The 22,164-nt window shown below is 43.4% G+C and overlaps 1 protein-coding gene across 1 annotated transcript in view; it reads right to left on the minus strand.

The window, feature by feature from the left end:
* LOC107297320 overlaps positions 1-22,164 on the minus strand; it is a 97,583-nt gene that overhangs the window by 21,354 nt on the left and 54,065 nt on the right. The window contains 2 exon segments of the mRNA XM_029286283.1: positions 5,295-6,492; positions 17,783-19,758. Of these exon segments, the coding sequence (XP_029142116.1) occupies positions 5,295-6,492; positions 17,783-19,758 (3,174 nt within the window).

Genomic DNA, 22,164 nt, shown 5'->3' on the forward strand with positions numbered 1-22,164 from the left:
ATAATAATGTATGAAGGAAGAAAAATGCAAACAAGAAATAATGGGGCAATAAGGATAAACACTTTAAAAAAGAATAAGGGGGAAAATGTAAAAAATAGAAGAATACTGGCACGAAGTTGATGTTAAAATATATATTGTGTATATATGTGTATTATGTTTTGTTTTGTTTTGTTTGTCGGTTTAAATAATAAAAAATAATTTAAAAAAAGTTAAAAAAAAAAAAAAAAGAGGTCCGTGCTAGGTGTTCTATATGCCTAATCTATTCATTCAGGCGTCTCAAGCACTCACTCATCGCTGCGGAAACAGAGCAGAAGCTTCGTATGCAAAAAGCGAGAAGTAAACCAAGGGAAAGAGAGGGGAGAACAATAGGCAAACAGGAGTCAAATCTTAGGATTGCAGGACAACTCATGAACACTTAGTTTTGCAAGAGAGAGAAGCTTAAAGGTAAAAGCTTGACCCTACTTATCTTTTCAGGTATAGCACTCCCACAAAAGGGTCTTTCTGTCCCTTTCTCCAGGCAATTCTATCTAACAAAATGAAATTCAGTGGTGAAAAAAGTAAGGTTCTACATTTAGGCAAGAAAAACCAAATGCACAGGTATGGTATAGGCTGCAGGGGGTACCTTGCTCAATAGTAGTAACTGTGAGAGGGACCTCGGAGTCTTAGTGGACAATCACTTAAATATGAGCCAGCAGTGTGCTGCAGCTGCCAAAAAAGCCAAAACAGTGCTAGGCTGCATTAACAGAGGGAGAGAATCAAGATCTCGTGAAGTATTAATACCACTTTACAATGCCTTAGTAAGGCCACACTTGGAATACTGCATCCAGTTTTGGTCACCACGATCTAAAAAGATGTTGAGACTCTAGAATGAGTACAGAGAAGAGCAACAAAGAGGATCAGGGGACTGGAGGCTAAAGCATATAAGGAACGGCTGCTGGAATTGGGTATGTCTAGTTTAATGAAGAGAAGGACGAGGGGGGACATGATAGCAGAGTTCCAATATCTCAGGGGCTGCCACAAAGAAGAGGGAGTCAAGCTCTTCTCCAAAGTGCCTGAAGGCAGGACAAGAAGCTACGGATGGAAACTAATCAAGGAGAGAAGCAACCTAGAACTAAGGAGAAACTTCCTGACAGTTAGAACAATTAACCAGTGGAACAACCTGCCCCCAGAAGCGGTGAATGCGCCAACACTGGAAGTATTTAAGAAGAGACTGGACAGCCATTTATCTGAAATGGTATATAGCAGTGATGGCGAACCTTTTAGAGACCGAGTGCCCAAACTGCAACACAAAACCCACTTATGCATCGTCGGGTGCCAGGTGGGTGTGGCCCATTGGGTGGGTGTGACCCATTGGGTGGGCGTAGCTGCGGTGATAACTGGGTGGGACTAAAAAGTTCAATCAATTCCAACTTTGCAAGATCTTTTTTTCCCCATGAGAAGTTGAAATTGACTGATTGATTGAACCTTTTTTTTTTTTGCACACGGCTGCGAAGGCCTAAAGTAAAAAGGTTTTATAAAACCCAGCTGAAGGCCTAGGACTGGGGTGACGGCACGCGTGCCCACAGAGAGGGCTCTGAGTGCCGCCTCTGGCACCCATGCCATAGGTTCGCCACCACTGGTATATAGGGTTTCCTGCCTGAGTAGGGGGTTGGACTAGATGACCTCTAAGGTACCTTCCAACTTTATTATTTATTATTATTATTACTACTACTACTACTACTACTACTACTACTACTACTACTACTACTACTACTACTACTACTACTATAAAAAAGAAGTTGGTGTTATCTGGGGAATAGACTGACCATATCTAACTGGAAAACAATTTGGACTGGACCTTTTTGAGAAAATGGATCGACAATAGAGGTTTATGATTTTGGGTAATAAGACACAATTATTGGGAAGTTTCTCAAGCAATATCTTAAGGGAAAAAATTATTATTAAGAATCAAATGAGGATATTAGATTTTGGACAGATCAGAGACAATGACTGGTGATTCTTGGTAAATAAGAAGCCAGTGTAGACTTTATACAAGTTAAATACAATAATAAACAGTGAATGGAGAGCTTTGATGTTTAACTTTGCTGTTGGTGTTGGTTCAAAAAAAAATCTAGCTATTCTATATTGGTGCAATTCGTTTTTCTTGCCTAAGTGGAGGACCTCACTTTTCTCACCATTAAACTGCATTTTGTTGGCCCAATGCTCAAGTCTGTCAGGATCCTTCTGGATCTTGAGCCTATCTTTTAAAACGTTGGCTCTTTTCCCCAAAACTTGATGTTGTAGGCAAATTTGAGGAATTTCATCTAGATCATTTATGAAGATGTTGAAGAGTACTGGGCCCAGGACCGAACCTTGAGGTACCCCACTCCACTGAGGACTATCCACTGAGTGTGATTTGTCAGCCAGTTACGAATCCATCTGGTGCTGGTTCTGTCAATCCCACATTGTTCTATCTTACCAAGAAGTAAGTTGTGGTCTACTTTGTCAAATGTCATGCTGAAGTCCAAGTATACTATATCCACAGCATTTTGCTGATCCACAAATATAGTTTCTTTATTTAAAAAAGGGCAATAAATTTTGTCTGGCGTGATCTGTCTTTAACAAACCCATGCCGACTTCTGTTACAGCTACCCATCATTTTTGTTTCTGCAGAAACCTTATTGAAAACAGAAACATGCTTTAATTTAATCAGTTGAGAAGTTCTCAATCTTTTTTTTTTTAAGGAATAAAATCAGGGGGCTCAAGGCCCAGAACAAAGTACTCATAGCACCTTCAAATACCCCAAGTGTTACACTCAGAACCAGCTTTCAGGCTGATTAACCATGTTCTTACGTTAAAGGAATTCATCCCAGGTTTTCAAAACATTGGTGTCTATCTCTCTATCCACGGGGACCTCAACCGTCCCTGAATCTGAGAAGAATGCCAATCAAAACAGATCCAGTTTAGTCATTGTGATTGTTTAACTGTGCATAAAGAAATATTTTCATAGAATTTAGGACTGGATAGCAGATAGCAATGCAACAATAAATTAAGAGGCAGAAGCCTAACTGCAGCTCACATCATCAGAGGCAGTGATGGCGAACCTTTTAGAGTACCCAAAAACTGGCCCTGTCCCCGCCCTACCCCCTGCCCCACCCCACCTGCCCGCAGGACCACTCACCACCTCCAGGGCCCGCCGATTGCCCAGGCAGCCTAGCAGTGCTATGGCGGTCACACCCTCTGCCCGTGCCCTGCAGCATCAACTGTGCACGACAGGGCATGAGGGCAGAGTCTTGTCTATGCTGCCTGGCTGCCATGTCCTTGGCTGCGCTGCTCCATGTGGGCCACGCTCAGGAGCGACTCTCCTTCAGGGGGGCTGCTGGAGAGGAGGGGGTCACAGGGGGAGGCGAGGCTGGAGCAACGGCACGTGTGCCCACAGAGAGGGCTCCGAGTGCCACCTCTGGCACCCGTGCCATAGATTCGCCACCACTGATCAAAGGCATAGAATGGTTGGACAGATGTAAGATTGAAACTGAAATTTTAAATTTATAATGAGAGGGATGAGAAGCTGAGGAAGACAGATTAGTCATAGAGATGCAGAATGCAAAACAGACAGATTACAGGTAGTTTAACCATTGTAGTGTGTTAGAAATGTACTGTATTTGTGGAGACTTCATCACTGAGCAAGAATTGAGAAAAGGGCTTTACATTACAATTTTATTAGATGTATTCACTGCACATCACAATTTGAGGGCACTCTGAGTGTCTTGCCTTGCCCTAATGTTCATAGCAACACTGACACTACCTAATTTTTTTTCTTTGTCAAAAGTATTGATAGTTCTTACACAATGCATAGCGAAACTACGCCCACCCCATTGCCGGCAATGGCAAAAAAAGTCGTGATGTGTCACAACGCGTCACGTGACATTGCAAGTTTTACACACCTGTCCTAAAAGAATGCAAATGACCAGCTGTCTGCAAGGAATATAAATCCTTCCACTCTCCACCATCCAGGCAGAGCTGAAGCAGCTTCTTGGATGAGAAGTGAAATGTCTTCAAAGAAAAACGAAGTCCAGTTGCCTCATGAAAAAGCATCTTTGGGATATTCCTACAACTCTTCTCCATCAGGTTTATCTGCAAGGCAGATTAGCCTTTACATGTGAAATTCTATATTGTTGTTTTCACTGGGCCTTGGGCCTACTCCCCACATGCCTGTCACCCATCACACTTACCTTTTGAAGATCTCCTGGAGACAACCATCATTTTCAGTGTACCCACAATCCCCAAATGGAGTCTTAACAGTGTTAAATGTAACAAAATAGAGCAGTTTCTCCCTGTTGCACATGACCCTAACCCAGAAGCAAATGTGGCAAAATGGCAGCTGCTTCCACAGGTCTATGAATCCCAGGCACACTGAAAATAACAGCTACTTCCACAATACAGGCATGTGGCCCAGGGATGTGTGTCCTCCCCTCCTTCCCCAACATGAGGTTCAGAGATCTTCAAAAGTTAAGGAGGAGGAGGCTGTGAGGCCTGGTGGGGTGGGAGTCAGGCCTAAGGATTGCAGAGGCCCAGTGGGAGTGAAAAGTCCTGGGTGGACTCTGCGAGGGAAGCAAAGATCTGTGGGGACCCAAAGGTTGGTATAGGGGAGGCCTTTGGAAGCCAAGACTGGACCTACGCTATGCCCCCAACATGGAGGTAGCCAGTGTACCATTAACAACTCATATATTCATTTAAGGGCTGCATCAGGGAGATCAGAGGGTTGGGGGTAGTTAAGAAAAGCAGGCTTCCTTTAACGGCCGTTGCAACATGAAACTGTAATTGGAAGGCCAAAGGACTACTTGTATGACGGCTGGGGAATTCTGAGGCTCAACATCTGGAGGACAACAAGGTAGAATTCCATAATCAATATACAAAAGACGCCGCCCAAAAGCTTTTTTGAGGAATTAAGTAACTTCTGAAAAAGGAAATATCCAGAAACTTCTGCTGCTAAGGAAAAACAGGTAGTTAGCTTTTATCAAACTAATAGTTTCCATTTTTTCCTGTCCACCTACAAGCTAAAAAAAGAATCGGGTCAGACTTCAAGGAGTCAATTTCTCATCTACACTCACAATGGGAGATCAGAAATGAAATTCAAGGCTTCTCTAAACTCATCAATGTTTGCCTCATGTGGATTTCCTTGTGTGCGATAAGAGATGATTTGTGCCTGAAGAATCGTCCACAGACTGGACATATGAAAGGTTTTTCCCCTGTGTGTAGAACCACATGATTTATAAGGTTAGAACTGGTGCTAAAATCTTTCCCACAATCTGGACACTCATACGGTTTCTCTCCAGTGTGTGTCCTCTGGTGTTTCACCAGGTCAGAGGGGTAACTGAATTTTTTCCCACAATTCGGACACTCGTACGGTTTCTCTCCTGTGTGGGTCCTCTGATGCATCACCAAGTTGCCATTTTCAGTAAAGCATTTGCCACATTGGGAGCACTTGTAGGGCTTCTCTCCTGTGTGGGTTCTCTGGTGTTTCACGAGCACAGAAGGGTAACTGAAACTTTTCCCACATTCTGGACACTCATATGGCTTTTCTCCTGTGTGAGTCCTCTGGTGTTTTCCCAGGTTAGAATGGGAACCGAAGCTTTTCCCACACTCTAGACACTCATATGGTTTCTCTCCCGTGTGAACCCTCAGGTGTTTCATCAGGTTAGAACGGTAACTGAAACTTTTCCCACACTCTGGACATTCATAGAGTTTCTCTCCTGTATGTGTCACCTGGTGTATCACCAGGTTGGAATTCTGACTGAAACATTTCCCACAATCAGGACATTCGAAGGGTTTCTCTCCTGTATGAGTCCTCTGATGTATCACCAGGTGGGAATTCTGACTGAAACTTTTCCCACAATCAGGACATTCAAAGGGTTTCTCTCCTGTGTGAATTCTTTGATGATTCACCAGGTCAGAGTTCTGACTGAAACTTTTCCCACAGTCAGGACATTCAAATGGTTTCTCTCCTGTGTGAGTCCTCTGGTGTCTGACCAGGTTGGAAGTGTAACTGAAACTTTTCCCACAATCAGGACATTCAAAGGGTTTCTCCCCCGTGTGAGTCCTCTGGTGTCTTACCAGGTTGGAATTGTGACTGAAACTTTTCCCACAATCAGGACATTCAAAGGGTTTCTCTCCTGTGTGAGTCCTCTGGTGTATCACCAAGTGAGAATTTGTAATGAAACTTTTCCCACAATCAGGACACTCATATGATTTTTCTCCTGTGTGAGTCCTCTGGTGTATCGCCAGGTTGCAATTCTGACTGAAAGTTTTCCCACAGTCAGGACATTCAAAGGGTTTCTCTCCGGTGTGAGTCCTCTGGTGTATCACCAGGTGGGGGTTTGCCATAAAACTTTTCCCACAGTCAGGACAGTCATACGGCTTCTCCCTGGTGTGAGTCCTCTGATGTATCACCAAGTTGCTGTTTTCACTAAAGCATTTACCACATTGGAAGCACTTGTAGGACATCTCTCCTGCGTGTGTGGTTCCATGAGCCAAAAAGGAGCTGTTCTGACCAAAGCTTTTACCACATTCAGATAATTTGTACGGCTGTTCTGCAGAGTGGAATCTCCCCTGCATAATTAGCTGTGATTTGAAGTCTGCTTTCCCACAATAGGCACGTCTATGGATCTTTTCCACCACTGATAGGCTTGAGGTCAAAATATATGTTTAGTGGTACATTGATTTAAACCCCTTTCTTCCTCCCAGGGTGAGGCCTGTATCGCTGTCTGCCCTATGTGACTATCCAATTGACCTTTTCATCCCCACTGACTTCCAGATACTTCCCTCTTGTTCCGAATGGAAAAATGCTCTCCTTTGACCTTTTCATTTAATGTATCCTTGTGCTCTACATAATCTTTTTCCAGCTGAAAATATCTTCTTGGTCTTCTCTTTTCTTTCTCTCACCTGGTATGGAAGGAGATGAATTGTGTGGTTTTTCTGAAGGAAATGGAAGATATTTTGATTTCTGCTTCAATTTGCTTTGCTTTTTAATGTTGCTTGTTACTCTCAGTTGTCCAGTGTGCTCTTATTCGCATCTGTAAGATTCAAATGGAAGTGTTACATTTATTTTTTACAAAATGGTTGCAGAACATGTGAAAAAAAGTATACATTACAATGAAAAAGCAAACATGCCACAAGGCTAGAATAATCTCTTACATTAATTATGACTCGTTTGACTACCAAAATATGCATTCAATCATGAAATTCACTTGTTGACTTGGGTTAGTCACAAATTCGTAGCCTTGCAAAGGGTTGTCATCAAATACAGTTATGTGAAAAAGAAAGTACACCCTCTTTGAGTTCTATTTTACATATCAGGATATATTTAAAAAATCATCTGGTCCTTTGCAGTTCTCAAAAATGGGCAAATATGACCTCAGATGAACAACAGTGCATGACGTAATACACCAGGGGTGTCAAACTCAATTTCATTGAGGGCCGCATCAGCATTGCAGTTGCCCTCAGGGGGCCGGGTGGGTGTGGCCAGGGTGGGTGCAGCCTACTGGGTGGATGTGGATGGAGTGGGTGTGGCCTAGTGGGTGGGCATGGCCAGCTCTACATCGTTCGCGTCAATGGTGCCTGTGGGGGCCTGGGCAGGAGTGGGACAGATCTGAGGGTCTCTGACAGAAGGGGGTGGGACCAGGGCAAGTGCCAAGGCATGGTCCACTGGAGGAGCCTCACTGTTCCTCTCAGGCCATGTGGGGAGGGGGTGCTGGATGGTGGTGCGGGCTGCCCGGAGCCCTGGGCAGCAGAGGTCAAACGCCCAGCCTGGCCCTCGAGCACCCATGGCACCAAGCCCAGCCCCACTTCCCCAAGGGGGCGCCCAGCTGCACTTACCTCCTCCTCAAGGCTGCCGTTGCTGTGCTTGCTCTCCTTAGCCAGGTTGTTCATGATGGGTACCAGGGCAAAGTCAGAGGGAGACTGAATGCGTTTCAGCATAGATGGCCACCACAAAATTGTACATTGGCTCCCGTCCATCAGGCCTGGGCCGGGGCCAAGGCAGTGGGGGCCATTCCCTCACTGTTTCCAGGATGGCTTCGCGGGCCACATGAAACCACTTCGCGGGCCGCATCCGGCCCCCGGGCCTTGTGTTTGACATGTCTGTATTACACCCATGTCATCATTTTTCTTTTCCACAAAGAAAGCTGAAGTGAAGAAGCGAAAAGTGAAAAACCTGAAACACTCTTATTGCTTCCATCGGTATGAAGAGGCTAAGTAGCAGCCAAGTGCTGCTAGTCAAGTGCCCTTGATCAATTGAAAGCTGAAGTTGTATGAGTTTGCTTGTCTCCAGCATTGAGGTGTGTGTTAAATGCCAAAGAGAAGAGACATCAGCGGGGATCTTAGAGAAGCAATTGTTGCTGCCCATCTACGTGGGTTCTCCAACACTGGAGGCTTTTAAGAAGAAAGTGCACCACCATTTGTCTGAAATGGTATAGGGCAGGGGTAGGCAACCTTGGCTCTTTTCTGACTCGTGGACTTCAACTCCCAGAACTCCTGAGCCAACATGGCTCAGCTTGGAAACCTCTCCCTTTCCCCTCAGCGCGGCTGGCTCAGGAATTCTAGAAGTTGAAGTCCACGAGTCATAAAAGAGCCAAGGTTGCCTACCCCTGGTGTAGGGTTTCCTGCCTGAGCAGGGGGTTGGATTAGAAGACCTCCAAGTCCCTTTCAATTCTATTATTCTGTTATTTGGGAAGGGTTATAAGGCTTATTATTATAAGGTTATAAGGTTATAATTATTTCCAAATAATTTAAAGTCCATCATTCTACAATGTGGAAGATTATTCATAAGTAGAAAACATTCAAGACAGTTGCCAATCTTCCCAGGAGTGGAAGTCCAACAAAATTCACCCCAAGGTCAAGCCATGCAATGGTCATAGAAATTACAAAAAAATCAAAGTTATATCTCAGACTCCACAAGCCATAGTTAGCATGTTATCATTCACGACAGTACAATTAGAAAAAGACTGAACAAGCATGGTTCATTTGGAAGGATAGCCTCTCTAGAAAGGGCATTAGCAGCATGGCTGAGGTTTACAAAGTTGCATCGCAAGCAATCACAAGACTTCTGGAACACTGTCCTCTGGACGGTGAGACCGAAGTGGAGATGTCTTGGCCATAATGCACAGTGCCACGTTTGATGAAAACCAAACACAGCATATCAGCACAAACATCTCATAGCAGTCATAGTCAAACTCAATTTCATTGAGGGCCGCATCAGCATTGTGGTTGCTCTTGGGGGGCTGGGTGGGTGTGGCCAGGGTGGGTGCGGCCTACTGGGTGGGCGTGGATGGAGTGGGTGTGGCCTACTGGGTGGCCATGGCCAGTTCTACATCGTTCGCCTCAAGGATGCCTGTGGGGCCTGGGCAGGAGTGGGACAGATCTGAGGGTCTCTGGCAGAAGGTGGGACCGGGACAAGCGCCAAGGCATGGTCCATTTCTTCATTCCTCACAAAGGGTGACACCTCCCCACCCAGGGGGCGGGGCCGACACAACAGGGGCTGGTTCCTCGCTGTTTCTGGACAGCCTTGTGGAGCTAAGACTGAATGCATTTCAGCATAGATGGCCACCACAAAATTGTACATTGGCTCCCGGCCGGCCTGGGCCAGGGCCAAGGCAGAGGGGGCCGTTCCCTCACTGTTTCCAAGATGGCTTCGCGGGCCACATGAAACCTCTTTGCGGGCCGCATCCAGCCCCCGGGCCTTGTGTTTGACATGGCTGTCTCATAGCAATTGTCAAGCACGCTGATGAAGGGGTGATGATTTGGGCTTGTTTTGCAGCCAGAGGACCTGGCCACTTTGTAGTCATTGCGTTGACCATAAGCTCCTCTCTGTACTAGAGTATTCTAGAGTCAAATGTGAGGCCATCTGTCCAACCGCAGTTTTTCACACATGGGATCCATTTTGGTTTTCTTTTTGTAAAATACATGATTACATGATGTAATATGTTCATGTGTTATTGTTCACCTGAGGTTGTATTTACCTACTTTTAAGATTTCTAAGGACCAGATAACATTTTTTTTACTATGTCCCGACACGTAAAACCACAAAACTCAAAGAGGGTGTATTTTTTTCCCCACATGGCTGCATATCAGGAAGTGCTGGAGACAGATTATACATTTGCAGATATATGCATACAGAAATACAAATTCAAATGTATATATGGAGAAAATCCATGTTTTCAGCCTGAAAAAAAGTTCCAAAATGGTTACAGTCAAACCTTCTGATATAATTTTAGAGATGTGGGTCCCTTAACTGATGAAATGATGCCTAAAGCTCTGCAAGATTTGAAGCACCCGTTTTGCCCATAGAAGTCCTCAGCTCCAAATAAGGGCAGAAAATACTGCCCACAAGTACTTTGGTGACATCCCAATTCAAGTAATCCTCACTTACCTACCACAATTGTAACTGATATCTGCACCTCTAAGCAGCCCAATGATTAAGCACAATGTCATACTGACAGTGCCAACTTATCTGTTCTTCTACAGTTGTTAAAACAAATCACTGTGAGTTTTTAAAGGCAATTTCACATGACCGTGACTTGCAACTTCCTGCTTGCATCCCCAGTGATTTTGCTGTTCGGAAGCTAGTGAGAAGGTCACAAATGGGGATCATGGTGTCGTACACTGCAACCTTCATAAATGTGCAGCAGTTGGCAACACCTGAATTGGGGCAACTCCTTTCCCTGCACCTTCATAACCACAGGAATCGCTGAAGTAAGACTGATTGTGCTATGGTAACAACAAATTTGTGGACCAGGTGTAGGTCTGCTTTCACAATGCCATTGCAACTTTGAAGTCTCAGGGAACAAGTGGTAAGCGAGGACAGCTGAACAACCCAAAAAGTTCTCAATAGCTATTTTTTTTTTAACAAAGTGCTGGGTTAAGCACAGTTGAAGCTGGTTAATACATAGATGGGGCACCAATAGGAAACACCGTGCTTGTTCGTTAGACATGGAAGTAAAAAACCAAAAGCTCAGAAGAGAGCAGATGCAGACCAGTCCGATATTGTTGCCCAAAAAACTGCAGAATATCAGAGTTGGAAGGGACCTTGGAGGTCTTCTTGTCCAACCCCTGTTCAGGCAGGATATTCTATACCAGGGGTAGGCAACCTTGGCTCTTTTGTGACTCGTGGACTTCAACTCCCAGAATTCCTGAGCCAGCCATGCTGAGGGGAAAGGAAGAAGTTCCCAAGCTGAGCCATGCTGGCTCAGGAATTCTGGGAGTTGAAGTCCACGAGTCACAAAAGAGCCAAGGTTGCCTACCCCTGCCCTATACCATTCCGTACAAATGGCTGTCTAATCTCATCTTAAAAACCTCCAGTGATGCAGCACCCACAACTTCTGGAGGGAAGCCATTCCCAAAGAATCAACCTTCACTTGAAGGAGACTTTTTAAATCTCCCCACCAGCAGAAAATCGCAGCCCCCAGTTTAACAGCCTGCAGCACCAGTGGACTTAAAAGTTGGGGAGGGAAGGGATTTGCAGCAGCAGCAGCTGAGATGCTTCAGCCCAGTTGCTTCTCTGCTTGGACGCCGTGGAGGAAACCAAACAGCCCCGCTTGCTCCCGGCTTCTCCTCCGACCCGCCCTCCACTCACCTCCCAGTTGCTGCTTCGAGCCTGGAAAGAGCACAAAAGCCTCTCTGCACACCAGCCTCCTCTCCTGAGTGCTCCGGAAGAAGTTCCTCTCCTCCCATCCTTTCTAGCAAGGCTGTACTCGATGGTTTTAACTCCTTTAAGCTCAACCACAGATTCCTTTGTCTACACCAGGGCTAGGCAACCTCGGCTCTTTTATGACTCGTGGACTTCAACTCCCAGAATTCAGCTGGCTCAGGAATTCTGGGAGTTGAAGTCCACGAGTCATAAAAGAGCCGAGGTTGCCTAGCCCTGGTCTACACTGTATCTGACTGCCAGCTCCAGATAGGAGATGGAAGAACACGGTTGTTCTATCTCTACCCAAGGCGGTTTTGCAATATGTTTTCACTGATTAAAGGCTATCAAATCGTTTTCGACCCCTAGCAACCTACCGTTTCAACTGATCAAAGTGAAATACTGAAATGTGAAGTCACGTAGCTTGTGAAGATTGGCTACGTGCTGAGCCTTAAAGAATAGAATAGAATGGAATAGGAATGGAATTGAATAGATAGAATTGGAAGAGACCTTGGAGGACTTCTAGGCCCCCCCTCCCCCCCTGAAGCAGGAGAACTTATACCATCTCAGACAAATGACTGGACAGCCATTTGTCCGAAATGGTATAGGGTTTCCTGCCTGAGCAGGGGGTTGGACTAGATGACCTCCAAGGTCCCTTCCAACTTTACTATTATTTACTATTTACTATTACTACTACTACTATTATTATTATTATTATTATTATTATTATTATTATTATTATTATTATTATTATTATTATTGTCCAGTCCCTTCTTAAAAACCTCCTGAGGTGGAGCGCCCACAGTTTCTGAAGGCAAGCTGTTCCACTGGTTAATTGTCCTCACTGTTAGGAAGTTTCTCCTTAATTCCAAGTTGGTTCTCTCCTTCATTAGTTTCCAACCATTGTTTCTTGTCCTGCCCTCTGGTGCGTTGGAGAATAATTTGACCCCCTCTTTTTCGTGGCAGCCTCTCAAATACTGGAATACTGCTATCATGTCACCCCTATTTCTTTTCTTTAGACTAGCTAGCCAAACCCAAGTCCTGCAGCCGTTCTTCATACGTTTTAGTCTCCAGGCCTTATTTGCTCTTCTCTGAACTTTTTTCAAGGTCTCAACATCTTTTTTGTAGTATGGTGACCAAAATTGGTTGTAGTATTCCAGGTGTGGTCTCACTAGAGTTTTATAAAGCGGTACTAATACTTCACGTGATCTTGATTCTATGCCTCTGTTTATGCAACCCAGGATTGTATTAGCTTTTTTGGTGGCTGCTGCACATTGTTGGCTCATAGTCAAGTGATCGTCCATAGGACTCCAAGGTCCCTCTCACCTAATCTGTACTTATATCTTTGATTTTTCCTGCCTAAATGTAAAACTTTGCTTTTCTTCACATTAAAATTCATTTTGTTGGATAGGGCCCATTGTTCCAGTTTGTCAAGATCTTTTTGAATCCTGAGCTTGTCTTCTAGGATGTTGGCTATTCCTGCCAGTTTAATGTCACCTGCAAATTTGATGAGTTCCCTTTCTATTCTCTTATCTAAGTCATTGATGAAGATATTGAAGAGTACTGGGCCTAGGACGGAGCCTTGTGGTGCCCCATTGCTTAGTTCTCTCCAAGTGGATGTAGTACCATTGAGGACTACTTGCTGAGTACGGTTTGTCAGCCAGCTACAAATCCATCTGGTGGTAATGTTGTCTATTCCACCTTTTTCTAGCTTACCAAGCAGTAGATTGTGGTCTACTTTGTTGAATGCTTTACTGAAATCTAAGTAAACTATGTCTACAGAGTTTCGCTGGTCTAAAGGTTTATGAAGTTCTTACAGAACTACATAAAAGGAGTTGGAAGAGAGCAACTCTCCAAGGAGACCCTATACTATTCCAGACAAGCGGCTGTCCAATCTCCTCTTAAAATCCTCCACTGATGGAGCACCCACAACTTCTGGAAGCAAAGCATTTCCACTGATTAATTATTCTCACTGAAAGGAAATTTCTCCTTGATTCTAGGTTGCATCTCTTTTTGATAAGTCTCCCTCTGTTTTATCCTGCTCTCAGGTGCTTTGGACAATAGGTCCATCCCATTTTTTCTGCGCCAGTCCCTGAAATATTGAAAGACTGCTATGATGTCACTCCTAGTCCTTCTCTGTATTAGACTAGATATATCCAGTTCCTGCAATAGTTCATCGTAGAACTATTTAGAAGTAGAAATAAAGCAATTACAAGAAGGAGGATATGTTCTGAGTCACGGGTGTCAAACTCAACATGTCACGTGATGTGTTGCGACGTGTCGTGACTTTTTTCGCATTACCAGAGCTGGGATGGGCGCGGCCTCTGCATGATGCAACCAGCCCACGAGCTGGCAGTTTGACACCCCTATTCTAAGTCAAAAGAAGACAATAGAATGTTAAAAAAATATGGAAAGTTGTAAAAGTGTGCAAACTCCCATGATACCAGATTTTCAAACCATCAAAAATAAAACAGTTTGTAATCCAGAACTGTTATCAGGCAGTCATAGGACATCTGTTATACCATATTTATCACAATGGTAAAATCCAGATATTACCAATTCAGTCAGCATTTTAAGCCCCTACACATAAAAACCTACACAACAACACTGGTTAAGAATTAAAAGAATACTGTGTTATTTAAAGGGAACCATGGATTTAGGATTGCATTTACAACCATCAAGTGGATTGGAATTTAAATGCTTTGTAGACAGAGTTTGGGCTGATGGTGTATGAGATAAAAAGTCAATGTCAGGATTTGTTATAATGTTTGCAAACACACTAGTTGGTTGGAAATATAGAAAACAGACTACCATTGCCATTTCCACAGCTGAAGCAGAATTCATAGCGTTATCAGAATTGTGTTCAGAGATGACATGGTATGTAGAATTATTAAAGGATTTGGATATTGAAGTGAAAGGACCTTTACCAGTATTTGAGGATAACATAACATGTACAGAAATGGCAACAGATGAGAGAGTAAAAACCAGAAGCCTGTTGACATAAAATAATGTAATGTCAGAGAAGTAGTGAAAGAAAATGTAATAGACCTAATTTATTGTCCATCAGAAAATAATTTAGCTGACCTCGTGACAAAGCCATTAAGTATACAGAAACACAAGGATCTTGTGAAACAATTGGTTTAAAATCCGTCCAGCTATAAATTGGAGGGGTGTTGGGATATTAAATTTAGTAACTGGAACAGTAAAATTGTACAATGGTTGGAAATCTAGAAAACAGACTACCATTGCCACTTCCACAGCTGAAGCAGAATTCATAGCGTTATCAGAATTCTGTTACAACTGTGTAACAGTTGTAGTTGATTGGAGTTGTAGTTGATTGGAGAGTGCTGGCTCCTGTGTGAGGCAATCTGAGCTATGATTGGTTGCTGTGGGTGTAAAGGGGGAGTTTCCCATTTTTCCCGCTTTTTTCCCCTTCTGTGCGTTCTATGTGCTGTTTGAATTTACCTCATGATGTTCCTGTGTTCCTGACCACCTTGTTTGCTGTAAATATAAATGTTAAATATATTTATGTAAATAAACTACAAATTTGCGTCAGTGTCTGACTCCATTTGGAAACTTGCTGTGAAATTCCCTGACAGAGGATTATTTCTATTACACCCAGAAAAAAAGCCACTTGCAGTGGATGTCATTTGCTGGAAACACCATGGGGAGGAAATTGTTGTACCCAGCTGGTGGATTATCCAGAAGGATGTGAAGAATTGTGGTGGGGAAAAATATTTCTACTCTGGGAGGTCCCCTTCCTTTGGGACTGATGAGAGCACACAAATGGATGACTCACTCCCTAAGGCAGTGATGGCGAACCTTTTAGAGACTGAGTGCCCAAACTGCAACCCAAAACCCACTTATGCATCGTCAGGTGCCAGGTGGGTGTGGCCCATTGGCTGGGCGTGGCTGTGGCAGACTGGGTGGGACTAAAAAGGTCAATCAATCAATTCCAACTTTACAAAATCTTTTTTTTTTCCCCGCCAGAAGTTGAAATTGACTTATTGATTGAAGCTTTTTTTTTTTTTTGCAAACGGCGGCGGAGGCCTAAAGCGAAAAGGGTTTATAAAACCCAGCTGAAGGCCTAGGACTGGGGCGACGGTGCGCGTGCCACCAGAGAGGGCTCTGAGTGCCGCCTCTGGACCCGTACCATAGGTTCGCCACCACTGCCCTAAGGGATGGCTTTCTGAGCAGAGCTCTTCCCAAGAAGCTGCCATGAGGAGCACAGTCACTTCTTAAAAGTCCCCTCACCATGGTTTGGAAACTGCAGGTTGGTTGGAGAAGGCTGAAAGGGATGTGAGTTCTATGGATTTGGAGTGAACAGACTTTACGTGATGAGCTGGACTTTAAGAAGTTGGCGGTAACTGGGGAATGGACTTACCATATCTAACTGAAAAATAATTTGGACTAGACTTTTTTGGGAAAATGGATCAACCAAGAGGTTTATGATTTTGGGGAATAAGACACAATTGTTGTCTTATTGTTCTCAACTAAAATCTTAAGGAAAAGTTATATTAATAAGAATCAAGAGACAATAATTCTGGTGATTTGTGGTAAATAAGAAGTTGTTCTAAACTTTATACAAGTTAAATGCAATTGTTGTTGTTGTTAGTTGCGAAGTCGTGTCCGACCCATCGCGACCCTATGGACAATGTTCCTCCAGGCCTTCCTGTCCTCTACCATCTTCTGGAGTCCATTTAAGCTCACGCCTACTGCTTCAGTGACTCCATCCAGCTACCTCATTCTCTGTAGATTGTTAATAAAGTGCTTTGATGTTTAGCTTCGCTGTTGGTTCACCTGTTAATTACTTTGCCTTTATATATCATAGATAGATGAACGTCGAATTGATTATAAATAGAGATAGAAGTTTATAAATTTTGGGCCTGCTACACAAAGGGAGGAAACTAATATTGCTCCAATATATTTATGAATATTCAAGTGGGGTATAATTTACGTAAATCTGTTTTTCTTTTTTTAATGCACATTTTTTAAAAAATGTTTTCACTATCCTTTTGATTTTGAAAAAAATCTTTTTTCAGAATCTGTACTTTATATTAATTTTCCGAATAAAATAACTGTTTTTTTAAGAGTCCCTTTGCCAGAAACAAGTTCATGGTACTTATTTTCTAAAGTGCCTCTAAATTCACAGTATCACAGCATCATAGGGTTGGCTGTATCATGGTGTCACCAGCATAGTGTAAAGCAATTCTATCATTTCTTGTTGTCTTGACACTATTCCTGTCGATGCAGCCTAGGACTGCATTGGTGTTTTTTGGCAGTTACAGCACAATACTGGCACAAGTGGTACTTGTTCATTTATCATGCATCCCAGGGATATATGGCCTGCCCTTTTGGAGATCTCCCAGAGGCAGTCACCCACAATTCCTTAACATGGTCTACAAAGTGTTAACTTAGCAAAACAGTTTGTCCCACTCCCATGCAACAGTGATCCAGAAGCAGCCATCATTTTGACGCAGAGGAGGCATGGCAAAATAGCAGCTGTTTCCACAAGACCACATGGCCCAGGGATGAATTCCAGGCACAAACCCAGAACTTGGGGTAGGGCAGGGTAGGCCTCCAAGAGCTTCCCCTAACCCTGAGGTGGTCACTGTTCTGCTTAGTGACTTGCACATTCATTTAACAGCTTCATTAGGGAGCGAAGGTGGTGGGGGTAATTAAGTAAGGTAATCTCGCTTAATAACCATTGCAACATGTAACCATAATTGGCAGGCCCCATTACAATTGTATCTCGAGGACTTCTTCCATGGTGGCTGAGGAATTCTGGTGCTCAAAATCTGGAGGACACCAAAGTAGAAGACGGAAACTCCACATGTTGGAATTCCATAATCAATATACAAAAAACATCACTCAAAAGCCTTTTTGAGGAGTTCAACAACTTCTGAAAAAGGAAATATCAAAAAACTTCTGCTAATAATCATAAACAGGTAATTAGCTTTTATCAAACTAAGATTTTTTTCTATTCACCTACATGAGTAATACGGAGATGTGTTTGACTAAGAATTGACGAGAATTCAAATAGTCAATTTCTCACCTATACTCCTAATGAGAGATGAGAAATGAAATTCAAGCCTTCTCTAAACTCATCAACTTTTGCCTCATGTGGATTTCCTTATGGGCAATAAGGGATGATTTATGCCTAAAGTATTGTCCACACACTGGACATTTGAAAGGTTTCTCTCCCGTGTGAGTCGTCTGGTGTCTCATGAGGTGGAAATTTTTAATGAAACTTTTCCCACAATCAAGACATTCAAAGGGTTTCTCTCCTGTGTGAGTCCTCTGATGTATCACCAGGTTGGAACTTTGACTGAACCTTTTGCCACAAATAGGACATTCGAATGGTTTCTCTCCTGTGTGAGTCCTCTGGTGCATCACTAGGCTAGAATTCACACTGAAACGTTTCCCACAATCAACACATTCAAAGGGTTTTTCTCCTGTGTGAGTCCTCTGGTGTTTCACCAGGTTGGAATTCTGACTGAAACTTTTTCCACAAACAAGACAATCAAATGGTTTCTCTCCTGTGTGAGTCCTCTGGTGTATCACCAGGCTGCAGTATTGACTGAAACTTTTCCCACAAATAGGACATTCGAATGGTTTCTCTCCAGTGTGAGTCCTCTGGTGTATCACCAGGCTAGAATTGAGACTGAAATGTTTCCCACAATCAATACATTGAAAGGGTTTCTCTCCTGTATGAGTCCTCTGGTGTTTCACCAGGCAGGAATTCTGAGTGAAACTTTTCATACAATCAGGACACTCGAAGGGTTTGTCTCCTGTGTGAGTCCTCTGGTGTATCACCAGGCTGGAATTGAGATTGAAACGTTTCCCACAATCAACACATTGAAAGGGTTTCTCTACCATGTGAGTCCTCTGGTGTTTCACCAGGCTGGAATTCTGACTGAAACTTTTTGCACAATCAGGACATTCAAAGGGTTTGTCTCCTGTGTGAGTCCTCTGGTGTTTCACCAGGCTGGAATTGTGACTGAAACATTTCCCACAATCAGGACATTCAAAGGGTTTCTCTCCTGTATGAGTCGTCTGGTGTATCACCAGGCTGGAATTGTGACTGAAACTTTTCCAACAATCAGGACACTCAAAAGGTTTGTCTCCTGTGTGAGTCCTCTGGTGTATCACTAGGCTGGAATTGTGACTGAAACTTTTCCCACAATCAGGACACTCATACGGTTTTTCTCCTTTGTGAGTCCTCTGATGTTTCACTAGGCTGGAATTGTGACTGAAACTTTTCCCACAATCAGGACATTCAAAGGGTTTCTCTCCTGTGTGAGTTCTCTGGTGGTTCACCAGGCTGCAATACCGACTGAAACTTTTCCCACAAATAGGACATTCAAAAGGTTTCTCTCCTGTATGAGACCTCTGGTGTATGACTAGGCTGGAACTATGACTGAAACTTTTCCCACAATGAGGACACTCATAGGGTTTCTCTCCTGTGTGAATCCTCTGGTGATTCACCAGGTTGGAATTCTGACTGAAACTTTTGCCACAATCTGGGCACTCATAAGGTTTATCTCCTGTGTGAGTTCTCTGGTGATTCACTAGGTGGGATTTGTGATTGAAACGCTTCCCACAATCTGGGCATTCATGCAGTTTCTCTCCTGTGTGAGTCCTCTGGTGGTTCACCAGGTGGGAATTCTGACTGAACCTTTTCCCACAATCCAGACACTCATACGGTTTCTCACCTGTGTGAGTCCTCTGGTGATTCACTAGGTGGGATTTATGAACGAAATTTTTCCCACAGTCTGGGCACTCATGCAATTTCTCTCCTGTGTGAATCCTCTGGTGTATCACCATGTCATAATTCTGACTGAAACTTTTCCCACAATCAGGACACTCAAAGGGTTTCTCTCCTGTGTGAATGCTCTGGTGTTTCATGAGGCTGGAATTGTGACTGAAACTTTTCCCACAATTTTGACATTCAAAAGGTTTGTCTCCTGTGTGTGACCTTTGGTGTCTTGTAAGGTGGAATTTTCTAATGAAACTTTTCCCACAATCCGGACATTCATATGTCTTCTCTCCTATGTGAGTCCTCTGGTGATTCACTAGGTGAGACTTTTGAGTGAAACCTTTACCACAATCTGCACACTCATGGTTTTTCTCCTGGGATTTCTGAATGAAACTTTCCCCACAATCTGGGCACTTGTACAGTTTGTCTCCTGTGTGAGTCCTCTGATGTATCACCAGGTCATAATTTCGATTGAAACATTTCCCACAATCAGGACATTCAAAGGGTTTATCTCCTATATGTGTCCTCTGGTGTCTCGTTAGGTGGAATTTTCTAATGAAACTTTTGCCACAATCTGGACAGTCATATGATTTCTCTCCTGCGTGAGTCCTCTGGTGGTTCACCAGGTGGGAATTCTGACTGAAACTTTCCCCACAATTTGGCCACTCATATGATTTCTCCCTGGTGTATGTCCTCTGGTATTTCACCAAGTTGCTGTGTGTGGATCTTTCCATCAACCATAAGGGAACTGTTTTGGCCAAAGCTTTTACCACATTCAGAGAATTTGTATGGCTTTTCTCCAATGTAGATCATTTCATGCATAATCAGCCATGATTTGAAGTCTGCACTTTCCCCACAATATGCACATCAGTGCAGTTTTTCCGCTATGTGTGATCCCTTGTTTAGTGGTGCTTTGATTGCAGCTACTGTTTCCTTCCTCACAGGGTGAGGTCAGCATTACTGTCTGCCCTATGTGACTATCCAATTGACCTTTTCCTCCCCACTAACTGCCAGATATTACTCTCTTTTTCTGAATGGAAAAATAATCTTCCTTGACTTTTCATGAAATGTATCTTTGAGTTCTGCATACTCCACTTTTTCCAGCTTGAAATCTCTTCTTAATTTCCTCTCCTTTGTCTCTCACCTGCTGGAGAAGGAGAAGAATTGTATGGTTTTTCTGGAGGAAATAGAAAATATTTTAATTTCTTGCTCGATTTGCTTTTCTTTTCAATGTTGCTTGTTGTTATTAGTTTTCCAGACTGTTCTTACTGGCATCCTCTTTGTCTGTAAGATTCAAATAAAAGTATAACTTTAATTATTTATATAATGGTTGCAGAAAATGTCAAAAAAAGGAAAGAAGTGTCAATTACAGGTAAAAAGCAAACATGCCACAATGCTAGAATAACATCTTATACTAGTTATGATTCATTTGACACATTGAAGATTATCGAGATCCAAGTTCACATATCCATTCAATCATAAAATTCTCTTTTTGCTTTGGATCAATCACAAATTCTTAATATGGTAAATTTTGGGTAGAATCTCAGTAATTAAGATGAATAGAACATAGAATAATAGAGTTGGAAGGGACCTTGAAGGTCTTCTGGTCCAATCTCCTGCTCAGGGAGGAGACTCTATACCAATGATGGCAAACCTTTTAGAGACCGAGTGCCCAAACTGCAATCCAAAACCCACTTACGTATCATCAGGTACCAGGTGGGCGTGGCCCATTGGGTGGGTGTGGCCCATTGGGTGGGCATGACCCATATGGTGGGCGTGGCTGCGGTGGTAATGGCAGATTGGGTGGGACTAAAAAGTTCAATCAATCAATTCCAACTTTGCGAGATCTTTTTTTTTCCCCGCAAGAAGTTGAAATTGATTAATTGATTGAACTTTTTTTTTTTTTGCACACAGTGGTGGAGGCCTAAAGCGAAAAGGTTTTATAAAACCCGGCTGAAGGCCTAGGACTGGGGTGACGGCGCGCGTGCCCACAGAGAGGGCTCTGAGTGCCGCCTGTGGCATGCGTGCCATAGGTTCACCACCACAGCTCTATACCATTTCAGACAAGTGGCTGTTAAGTTTCTTTTTGAAAGCCTCCAGTGATGGAACACACACAAGTTCTGAAGCCCAGCTGTTCCACTGATTGATTGCTCTAATTGTTAGGAATTTTCTCTTTAGTTCTAAGTTGCTTCTCTCCTTGGTTAATTTTCACCCATTGCTTCTTCTATTGGAACACTGCTATCATGTCTCCCCTAGTCCTTCTCATTAGACTAGAGAGACATATCCAATTCCTGTAACCATTCTTTGTATTTTAGCCTCCAGCCCCCTAATGACCAAAAATGCATTTTCTGTTTTAGAGTTTACCAACCACACCCACACCAAACAACAAACCAGTTTGATTGGAGCAACACAAAAATCATCGGCCATGCTACCACCCGCCATGCTCGTGAGTTCATCGAAGACTGGCACTACACAAGCAATTCCATCAACAGAAACTTTGACCTACTGTGTTTCCCCGAAAGTAAGACCCGGTCTTATTTTATTTTTATTTTTTTTGCCTCCAAAAGAGGCACCAGGTCTTATTTTCGGGGGGTGGTGGTGATGTCTTTTCCATTCACCTCCAGCGCCGATAGCCCTGCCCGGCTGGCCAATGTCTTCTGCAGCCAAAGGAGTAGGTTCATTCGGCAGCTGAGAATGGAGCACTGGCTTGCATTTCGTAGTCAAAGGCCTTTCCGGAAGGCCTCTG

Source organism: Protobothrops mucrosquamatus, unplaced genomic scaffold, assembly GCF_001527695.2.
Source record: "Protobothrops mucrosquamatus isolate PMUCROS unplaced genomic scaffold, P.Mucros_1.0 scaffold3233, whole genome shotgun sequence".
NCBI classification, from domain to species: domain Eukaryota; kingdom Metazoa; phylum Chordata; class Lepidosauria; order Squamata; family Viperidae; genus Protobothrops; species Protobothrops mucrosquamatus.